General features: G+C 27.7%; 1 protein-coding gene across 1 annotated transcript; it reads right to left on the bottom strand.

The window, feature by feature from the left end:
• Positions 1-1,371: 1,371 nt before the first annotated feature.
• Positions 1,372-3,394, bottom strand: LOC8263205 (NAC domain-containing protein 90). Its single transcript, XM_048380025.1, has 3 exons — positions 3,032-3,394; positions 2,604-2,899; positions 1,372-1,949 (listed from the first exon to the last, which is right to left on the bottom strand). Exons 1-3 carry the CDS (start codon positions 3,195-3,197, stop codon positions 1,650-1,652), a joined length of 762 nt encoding a protein of 253 aa, XP_048235982.1. The 5' UTR covers positions 3,198-3,394; the 3' UTR covers positions 1,372-1,649.
• Positions 3,395-11,711: the final 8,317 nt, after the last annotated feature.

Here is an 11,711-nt window from a genome sequence, read left to right as displayed (position 1 = left end):
ACTACTCTTTTCAATCTCTAAATATGGTTAATATCCTCATTTATTAGAATTTTACGAAATTTAGAATTCAATGTTTTCATTCATCATCTATCAATCTTAAATTCTATTAAATTAAAAAAATAATTATGAATTAATTAGTAAATCCTCTATTATTATATTTTTTAAATTTTTTAAAAATATTTAATCTATTATTATTTATTAAAATATTATAAAAATAATTAAAATTTAAATAATTATAATAACCGAATAATATGTGGATCAACTATTGATTTTAATTTAAAAAAATAAATTGAATGCAATAGATACTGACATCAGAAAATAAACATGTTGGGTTATCCGTCCAGTAGCTAATTATTGGATAAGGAGTCTCCATCCGAGTCATCCACCTAACCTTAATCTGACCCAAGAAATGTCTTTATTGTTTATTTGTTGAATTAAATATTGGATTCAATATCTGGCCCAAAGAATAATAAATCACACCTTAACATCATTAAAAGGGACAATTACTATACTCCTTAGATTTATCATAAAAACTGCACTTTGATTCATATTATTATTATGCAAAGGATTATAATATATTTAATCCCTAAACTTCAGTAACAAAAAGTAATGAAAATTCATAAAAATATTAAAATGTAAATTAATATTTTTATGGATTATTTATTTATTCGGAACTTCTATATTAGTTTTCTAATTCAGGTCAAATTTTTAGGCCCATCTTATTTGCTGATTTATTCAAATAAAAATACTAAAATATTAATGTGTAAATATTACATACTAAAATATATTTTTACATAAATTAATATAAATTTTATATTTTTTCATTCAATAAACATATAATAGTATTGAAGTCACTATAAATTACATCATAAAATTCATTTTAAATACCATGAAGCAGTTTAGTATATAAGATTTACCCATAAAATATAATTGCTATATGTATAGAATAATTAGTACTTTAGTCCCTGCAATTGTAAATAAAAAAAAAACAAACAAACAAAAGCACACTTTAATCATTTCTATTTTTTGTTTGAACTTTGCACTATATATTTGTTCTTTTCAATATTCTACTTTATAAATTTTTTGTTCTTTACATAAGCTTTCTCTTTCAATAGCAGTAATTTGTGTATTAAATTCAATAATTTTTTATTCTAAGACTATTCCCTTATGATTTCTTTAAATTTATAATTTATTTCTCAAGATTTTTTCTGCTATTAATTTAAGTATTTTCTCACTATTAATTGCTCACATCAAAAAGTATAAAATTGGTAGATCGAAAAGAGCAATTTCCGTAAAGAATTGATAGTGATAAAATAAAATGAAGTATGGAAAAATAAACATAATTGATTACAAAATTAGAAAGAAAAAAAAAAGAGAGGAACTGAAGTGATTGTCCTTGTACAAATATAGAAACTAAGGTGTTTATTGTTTTGTACATATAGGGACTAAATGTATTCTGATAATACATCATGTACTCAACTGTCTAGCAGTAATTAAATCTCAGGGACAAAATGGTAACTTTAAAAAAAAAGGGGGAGTAATGTGTTTTTTATGATAAACCTCAAGAATTTCTTTGTAATCTTCCTAAGTTTATTACATCAAATTAGAATCTGAATCATGCATGGCAGAGTACCAGGTGAAAGAAATTATTAACTGTCTTCTCCATAATTCCAAACCAGTTGATCCCAATCCCATAACGGTTCACTATCGTCAGACATCAGCATGGTGCTAGCTCCCCCGGTTTGAGCGGGATTTCTGGTGTGCTCTTCCGAAGATGAACACTCAGGTGAGTTTGTTCTGTCCGCTGTTGGAGGTTCTTGAGTGGCAGTGGCAGTGGCAGCATGAGCTGCAGGTTGGTCTCTCATCTCCACTCCTAATGGTCGTCTATCAAATGCTCGTAAGCTTTTCGATTTCTTGTACACCCGGCATAAGGAAAATTCATGCCTTAACTGGAAATATAAACGAAGAAATTGTGTAAGAATCCAAACTATGGACACACATATAAATATTGCATCTGTCTAAGTCTCAACCACTGCCATTCACAATGCACCTATTATATATTTGTATCGCCGTCAGAATTGGATTAAGAATGGAAATGAATATACCCTATTCCCAGAGTTTTCCTTTCTGGATCAAATACTTATATATTCATCCTCATTATTTAATTATTTGCACTTGTTATGATAAATAAATCGATGTAACTCTAATTAAGAGTAGAGCTAGCAAATTGGAGAAGAAGAAGAATTGAAATGAATACACCTATGCCAAGAGTTTCCTTTTTGGGATAAGATACTTGTATATTCAACCTCATTATTTCATCATATTATATCATCAACCTAATATTAATTAAATTATCAAAATTAACAAGTGATTCCCCTTTTCTTGATATTCTTTTCTAAGATGGAAAGATATATACATATTTACATTTTAACTTTAGCCTAATTTGCTTGTTTAGCATCATGATCAGTAAAACTAATTTTACTCATAACAGTTTACTTATAAATTAAGCTAATATCAGAAAATGATGGAGTACTTAACCTAACCTTTCAATAATTTGGAAATAATAATATCATTGATTATATAACTAATTATTTTATACAAACCATTGATGGTGCAGGAATGGATGAAGAAGAGGACGCTTCTCCGCGGTTGGCTTTGTACTCATTCATTTTCCAATCAGTTTTGCGGCCATTAGGAGCCCTTCCGTTGTAGAAAACCATAGTTCTTTTCATGCCGATGGAACGATTGTTAGAATAAACCTGACCAGGAGAGCCTGTTGCTTTCCAATATCCACAAGTTGTAAGCCGCTTTGGTCTTCCTCCACGAGCCTCGCTCTCTTGCCTTGGAATGAAGAAAAACCATTGCTCAGGGTCTCTACTCGATAGGTCGCCAGCAAATTCTGAACAAAAAATGAAAAGAAAAAGAAAAAGAAAGTCATGTATAACTTTTTTTAGATTTTGCATACGCCTGGGACAAAAAGAAGTATATTAAAAAAGAAACAAATAGAAGAAATAGGAGAATTGTTTTTTACGTGGAAGATCCCAAGGATTATAGTCATATATATCAAGAACAGGAATAATCCTGTCCATCACACGGTTCAGGTCCTCTCTTCTGCCATCGAGCTTGTTATGGAGATAGAATGAGACTAGCTCTTCTTCTGTTGGGTAGAACCTAAACCCAGGTGGCAAATCCTCCATTTTAACTGCTCTTCCTCTCACTCTCTATCTATCTATCTATATATCAATATAAAAATTAGTACAATGATCTTTAAGGGCTTGATGATGTTGTTACATTCGATCATCAGACAAGGGTTTATATAAAGGGAGTTCTTGAAGATGGATGGATCAAGAAAGCACTTGGACATACGAGTAAAATGAGAAAAGAGAGGGCCTTTCTGAGAAAAGAAAAAGGACATAGGGAGAGAGAGATCAGCCCTTTTGTCATTGGGTTTTGCTTGGAAATTCCAACGCGCTTGCGCAGAAGAAAATCTCTGTAATGTTCCGTACATGACCTCTTGCGTAGAATTGGTCAAATTTGCACCCATCTTTTCAATCATTTCATTTTTTATTGTGAAATATTTTTCTTCTAAAGCAGACACATTTCTTCACTCCTAAATTATATTTTACTAGTGAAATGAAATAACCTATTTAAAATATATTTCTAATATAAATTTATAAAAATAACTGAGATATTAATTAATCATATTGAAAATTTTATCAAAAATAATTTAAAAAATATTAAACTTGATTCTAATATCATCAATTATATATTATTTATTATAGATTCTTATCATATAAATTAAAAATATATTTTTAATATCCAACAGCAATCATGAAAGCAGTTGATGTAAAATGCATGTAATATTAATGTATCGAGCAACGCGTTAAGAACTTAAGCTACTGATTGTTTTGTGGATGATCTGTAAGCTGTTTATCAAATCCCTAAATATCAGAGTGCCAATTAGCTTCGACTCTTGAAGTGGTTTGCACTAAAAAATATAATCATACTTTTGAAGGCTTTTTACTTGAATACCGCCAAAGGAAAAGGAATTCCATATTGACACTAATTGAGAAAATATTTCTCTAGTTATACATTTTTCTTATTGGCGAACAGAGGACTGAGTTTCTTTAGTTACAAATAAGGAAAAAAGAACTCAAATTAAATCCTTTATTAAATTGAAATATATATCTATCATCATCGTACTAAATCGATAAATGCGGTAGAGTTAAGTTTAATCTCTCAATATTGACTTTTAAATTAGAAAAATGCAAAATCTCTTTTTTAAATATAAAAAAAAGTAAATATAATAAGTAAATCTATATGCATATATATATAGTGAATTACTAATTTTTATTTTATTTATTATCATTTTATTAATTAGAAAAATATTTAATTGTGTTAAATAAAAAAATTAGATTAAGAGTATAAATCAAATTGATCTCACGAAATCAACCATTTTTTATTAATATTGTGTATTAAAATATTTTGCATGTAAAATAATTGGATGGTAGTTTCAAGAATTTATTAATTTATAATTTTAAGATTTGAAAGTAAAATATAAAATAAAACATAAAATATTAAAAATTTAATTACAATTGAAAAGTAAAACGGTTTCATTGCTTGTGTCCTTGCGCACTGATATATCCTCCAGAAGGCTTTTTTCTTGGCATGAAAAATGAAAGGAAAGAGAGATGGGAGTTCAAATCTTTTAAGTTATAAACAAAGGAAAAGGAAATAAACATTATTCAAATTTAGCTAATTGTTTTTTTTTTCTTTTAATTCATCGTAAATAAGGCAGGCTCAACACCTTTTATAGGGACATAAGCAAAATTATTTAAAAATTACTAATTTAAATTTAAAAAATAATTTTTTTCCAATTGATAATATTAATTAAATTATTTAATCTTTTAAATGTAAGTAAAATTACTATTTTTTTAATTTACTGTGACAAAGATAATTAATTATATTCTATAAGCTATTTATATATTTTAAAAAATTAATTTTTATAGAATAATCAGTGTATTTTTTCTCATTTCTTTTGGAGTCATAGGCAAGGCAGAGAGGCGTTAGTGCCTATGGCTAAAGTCATTTAGATATATTTAGAGACAGCAGACTGTGGATTGGAGAAACAAAAAGGGAAAGCAAAATTCTAATTCTTGCCTAAAAACAAAAGGAGCATTTAGTCACTTATTTACATCATGACTGCGCCTATTTACTGAGTCATTTTTCTTGCCTAAAAATCCATTAACGGAAGTTAGGATTAGTGCCATTCTGTTAAATTATGATGATTTTTCTTTTTCTTTTTCCTTCTCCACATGCAAGTATTGATGATATATACGGTAGGCCGGTCTAAGTTGAGGAAGGTGGTTTCTACGATGGATCTTCTTAATACTCAATATGTGATAATACATCAATTAATTTTTATTAATTACTTCGTTTATGTTCAATAATTAATAATGTTGCTATTTAAAAATTAATAAGAATCAGAAATGACATATATAAACATCTTTTTATGTTATATAAGAAAAATTGACGAGGTAAAATAATCTTACGATAAAATAAAACATAACATAAAAAAAAAGTTGGTTCGATTCGACTACAACATTAGATATCTATTTAAATAAAAATTGACTTTGATGTTCCACTCATAATATTATGAATGTGAGTTTGCTTGGAATTTATCTCGGCATTCAATAAAAAGGAAATGCTTGAGATGTGTCAACACACACAGCTGGCAGTCTAAGGGAGACGGATGATTTTTCATTTGTGTCTAATGCTGCGACATTTGCTTTCTCCGTCAATATTTTAATTGTCTAAGAGCGACAACTTAGTAAACTACCTTAGCTCTTCAAAAGGTTACGGCACTGGCTTCAGTTTTGGGGAAGAAATTTATGATTGAATTGAATTTTTGGTTATATTTACCAAATAGGCGGATTTGAATATGAAGAAGCCCTATAAAACTTCTCACTTTAATACTTTTTCTTTTTCTTTTTTCTTAAGAAAGGTCTGATCATAAAAAGATATCTATCTATCTTTTTATATTCTAATGCACTTTTAATTAATACAATTGAATGTGATTTTACTTAAATTATGATTTTAATCGAAATTAATTGATATAAAAAGAATAGATTCTACTGCTACTTGACGGAAAAATCAACTGACATTATGGAGGAAGATAAAACCGCATTTTACCAAACTAGTGAACCACTCTCTACACAATTACCACACACAACACCAAATCCCACGACCAAAATTACAGATTTTTTTTTTATAATTCTCAAACCCAAGTGGTTTTGTAAGGTTGGGTCGTTAGAATTTTCTCTCTTCTCTTCAATCTGTCCCTGTATCAGTCAAAGAAATGTCGTTTAGACTGTTGAGGTTCGGCAATTATATCTGATTTAGCCTTATGACATAGAGATTATGTAATATTTTTTGTAACAATTTAGTAGCTTTGAAAATTAAAACATCAACAACTTGCATTTAAATCACTAATGTTATTAATTAAACAGTTATAGTTCATTTATTTACAATTAATTGGTTGCAATTCCACTACCATTCAACTCCTTATCAACTTAGTTTTCATCCAAAACTAGAAATGTCAATTTTTATAGAGTTTGGAAAGAAAAATCAAAGAGAGAGAAAATAGTCGCATACTTCAATATTTTTTCTGTAATTTTAGTCAATTCTGACGAGTTCTCAATAATCTGATAAGACTAAAGAACTTCATATTTCGTCATCTATTCGACAAGACCGATTTTTTCAACGATCGGACTTCATTTGAAATTTAATTTCTAAACTATTAACCGTATGAATTTGGACACAAATTTCTAACAATATAATTCTCATGGTATTAAAATATCACAAAAAAATCATAAGACCTCTTTTGTCAAAAAAGTTAAACGACATAGCCAATTTTTATATTCTTATCCTTTTGTTTTAATAAATAAAACAATTAGTAAAAATTTAAATCGTGTTATGAATTAAAATTTAAAAAATGTGCCTGAAAAATGGGTCGGTAATACGTGTGAGTTTAACCTATTTTATATGATATGATAATAGAGTTCATATCCACCTCACATGTTAAGTCAATTGGTTTTAATTGAGATGCTAATTTGGTCAAAATTAAACTCAATTGTTTAAATATAAACAAATTGATAATTCTAAAAAAATATTCTAAAACCGCATTTAAACACAAAAATAAGAATTTATTTTATGATTAGACCGTTTTTTAATTTAAATTATATATACAACATATATAATTTTTAAGGATAAATACATAAAAGTATCATGTGGTTTCATCATTTGACAACTTTGAGTATGTGATTTTTTTAAATAAAAAGAGATGTGATTACAAATTGTAACTCACTGTTAAAAAGTCTCAATTTCTAAGAATCCATCCACATTTACATCGATCGACCATTATTATCATGTTATTTGCATTTAATAACGTGAATTTGGAGCTTAACAACTTCTAATTTCAAAATTTGACTGTTAAATTGTGATTTAAGAAATTATTAATTCAATAATATCAATTTAACGGTAAAGCAATGACGTTATAAGTTATTAAGTTCTAAATCAATATTAGCATACACGATAAATATGACAATGATAGTTGATATGACTAAATCTTTGTTAATCGAAATTTTATAACTGTGAGATTTTTTTTTATCACGATTTGTAACCATGTCTCTTTTTATCTGAAAAGAAAAAACAGCTAATGAATATTGCCACAAAATGAAATTTTATCCTTAAATCTTATTAGTATATTTTTTAAAATATAAATAATTATGTGTTTTATATTTAAATATAATTAATAGATATAAGAGTAAACAAACTGTAGATATCCGTCCGATTCAATTGATTTTGTGAATCGAATTTACCATATTGTTTATAAATATATATTTCCTTCTAAAATTAATTACATTGACATGTCCGTATTATATATATATTTATCAAAACTTCTTTCATAAATTTCTTCGCAAAGTATACCTCAGAAAGTCTCTTTTTCTTTACTTAATTGTTTATTAGAAGATGCTCGTGAAAATCATGGATCCTAATAATTGCATTATAAATTATAATTAGTTAATCTTATATAAGATTATTTTGTTTATATTAATTTATATTTATTTTATTAAGCCGCCGTGTGACTTAATTCAATAATAAGTCATTCGATTTAGATTATAAAATTAATTGTTTAAGTCTGGATGTTAATGAATATTTTATTATTTAAATTAATGAAATAGTTGTTAGCATTGGAATATTAAATTTATCAAAATATTACAAAAGTAATAATAAAATCGTGTGAAAAGGTTGGAAGACTGAAGTCAAGAAAAAGTCAACCACACTCTTGACCTTGACATTGACCTTGATGAATGGCTTGCAGCCGAAGTCATGCAGGAATTTTTACGCCTATTTCTTTCCTTTTTTCTAGTGGCAGACTGAAAATAAAAATTGATTTATTATATAAATAAAAAATTAAAAAAAAATTCAAGAGTAAGAAAAAGAATTGGATAAATGATACACTCTTCCATTTTCAATTTATCACACTAAATACTATTTCTGTTTATTTTCACAAAAAAATTAACTAGTTAATATATTAATTTAATAAATTAAAAGTTATCTTTCATCTCTTAACTTTTGATGTAATTAAATTCATCTAAAATATGATTTTTTTATTAAAATAGAATAAAATATTTTAGTGATACATTTTGAAAAATAAATAATATCAGTCGCCCTAAATGAATTTTTTATTAAATCAAAATAGATTTGTTTTTAATTTTTTTAGCTCAATTTATTCTTTTTAATTTTAAAATAATAATTAAGAAGTAAATATTTTTATCTTAAAGTCCTATTCAAGTTTAAGAAAAAATCATATAAACTAAATTTAGATATTATTACCAAAATAAAGAAAAAAAATTATTATGGCCTGAAAGCCCCAGCATAAGAAAGAGGCCTTTTACTCGAAACAGATATGAATAATATAAGGACGAAGAACATATCTTGAAAAAAGAAAGCAACTGAAAAAGAAGAAGACCAGAAAGACTTCATAGAATATTTTTAATTATTTATTTCCTTTTCTTTTCCATTTCAAGGAAATATATGTTTTTAAACCCATCACAAGTTATAGTACTTTTTCTTTATTTAGTATAAATTTTATAATATATAATTAAAATACATTATTATTTTATATCATATCACTATTAGATTTGTAATAAATTTAATATTTTTGTAATAGTCCTCCCGATCTAGGCCTAACTATCTAATTTTTAATTTTTAATTTTTCGGACCGTGGAGTCTAGCAACTCGAAGCTCTAATTACTACTGTTTCAATATTGAATCGACTCTTAACATCCTGCATAACACTGGTGAGAAAAAAATAAAGGTGAGTAAAACTCAGTGAGAAGATAAACAAATAACAAAGGGTAATATATAAGGATTGAAATAAACATGTATATTACTGTACCATTTTTGAATACTTTTCTACTGAAGAAAATACTGCTATCATTCTGAAGATAAATATTTGATAAAATAAACATTCTAGCTGAACAAGTAAAATTTCATAAAACTAATTAAATAAAGAGACATTTATATATATCTAAAACTACAATTTCTTTTCTGATTTAAAATCAATTAACTGCATAATTTTGAATTCATCCGAAAAAAATTTCGCTACTACTTTAACATATATTATCATACTAAGAAAAATGAGTGACAATTAAAATAAATAATTCAGTTGAAAATAATATACACTCATAAATATATCCTACTGATCCTTGGCAACTTTGGGCGCAAAGATATCTCATCTGGCAGCCTAAAGTGCAGATAGACCTGTTCATGGGCCTGGGTACCCGCCCGGCCCGCACTCTTCGGGCTAGGCTTGGATAACAATTTTTGTGTATAAGCCCGGCCCGGCCCGAAATCATAAAAAGCCCGAACTTTTCGGGCCGGGCTTGGGTTAATTAGAAAAAAAAATGTTATACGTAGCATTTGAACTTGTGACCTTTAACTTATAATTAAGTACTACATACCACTTAACTACCTATTATTTTTGTCTATAATTTTATTGTTATTAATAATATATTTAAATAAAATTAAACTCAAGCCCGACCCGAAGTCGTCCAGACCCGATCTGTATTTACAGGTTTAACAATTGGTCGGGCCGGGCCGGGCTTTTTTAAAAAAATTCGGGCTCGGGCTTGGGCTGAGAGATATTAAAAAATTCTCGGGCTTGGGCGGGCTCGGGCTTGTTCAAAATAAAGTCAAGTCCGGTCAGGCCCGGCCCATGAGCAGATCTAAGTACAGATAACTAGTCATACACGGGCAGACAGTAAGCCCTTAAAAGGCACCACCTAGCATACACCCAAGATGCTGTTGCCTTAGAAACAGTATAATTTGATAACATCCGACGTCTAAGGTGTGATCTTATAGTCACATAAATGAATATATACTCATTTATCTAGCTATGTAAAATCACAATTACAAATATAGAAAAAACCAAAATACAATTCTCTAGTCTCAAGTTCTATAGAAAATATCAAGTTTTAAATCACATTTAAAATAACTGATTTCTAGTATAAACATTTCAACAAATCATGAGGATATATATATATATATATATATAATATTATTGAAATATACAATATTATAAGTTTATCCACTCATCTCGTATGTAGGACTCAACTAACTATACATTTACTTAAAATTTTGTTAATTTCCTCCGAACTGCTATTAGAATTCACAACCCTAAAATTTATTCATAAACATACTTTAGAATTAATCTTAAATCTTATTTCTAATAATCATCAACCAATGTCTGTTATTCTATGTCTAACATCTAATTCTAATTCTAATATTATTTTAGCATATTTTATTAATTATTTATCTATTTCAATTAATTAATTCTACCGAAAATTCAACAGTACCTATAAAACAGACTAATTCTCCCTATAAAAACAGGTTCACGACCTGTAAGAAAATTTACACAACACAATCTATAAAAAATTTCATTCGAAATCTCCAAAAATTAATTTATTTCCCCATATCAATATTTATGAAATTAAATCTCCTTCTATATCGATCAGTAATTATATTAATAGTAATTATCACTCCTATTTATTTATTTATTTTTTGACATTAATACTTATTTACTTGCTATCATAATTGACTTTGGTGCTTATATTTAATAATAAATCCACCTCAAAATCCAAAATTCAAACTAGCTAATTGTCTCACACTTACAATACTATTTATAATATAGCTAATATTAATTCTACTTATTTTCTCTAATCTCTTATATACATTAATCATTTGCCTCCAACTAATGCCAATATAAATTTTAATTAACAGCTTCTAAAATTAAGAGGCTAAGAAATTTACCTAGATGCGTGCTAAGCTAGTCTACTTACCTACAACCGCCGAAATCCGATTGACGATCCGAGCACGTCTACGAACTCGAAAGGATGTGTAGATGATGATTTTAGCATATAATTTTTCAATTTAGCCCTCAATCATTCGGAAATATCACGAGCAGTCTCAACCGTCAATTTTTCAACAGAGTCCGATCGTCGCGAAATTAATATCATCGGAGAGCTGGTGATGCGTAGGTCCAAAATAGGGGTTTTATCAACTGAGACATGATGCCATTGGCCGAAAATAGTGAAAAGCCCGAACTGCCCCTACACTATTTATCTCGCTGAATTTTCTAATTCCGG

Source organism: Ricinus communis, chromosome 10 (assembly GCF_019578655.1).
Source record: "Ricinus communis isolate WT05 ecotype wild-type chromosome 10, ASM1957865v1, whole genome shotgun sequence".
Classification (NCBI taxonomy): Eukaryota; Viridiplantae; Streptophyta; class Magnoliopsida; order Malpighiales; family Euphorbiaceae; genus Ricinus; species Ricinus communis.
The sequence above is the reverse complement of the archived record's forward strand: the minus strand, read 5'-3'. Positions and strand labels throughout refer to the sequence as shown.

What these genes read in the sequence shown, in the direction of transcription:
- LOC8263205 (XM_048380025.1), bottom strand. Translation starts at nt 3,197, where the DNA reads ATGGAGGATTTGCCACCTGGGTTTAGGTTCTACCCAACAGAAGAAGAG. An exon ending in TAATCCTTGGGATCTTCCAC is followed by an intron (nt 2,900 to 3,031) that starts GTAAAAAACAAT and finishes TTTTTTGTTCAG; the next exon opens with AATTTGCTGGCGACCTATCG. An exon ending in CCATTCCTGCACCATCAATG is followed by an intron (nt 1,950 to 2,603) that starts GTTTGTATAAAA and finishes TTATATTTCCAG; the next exon opens with TTAAGGCATGAATTTTCCTT.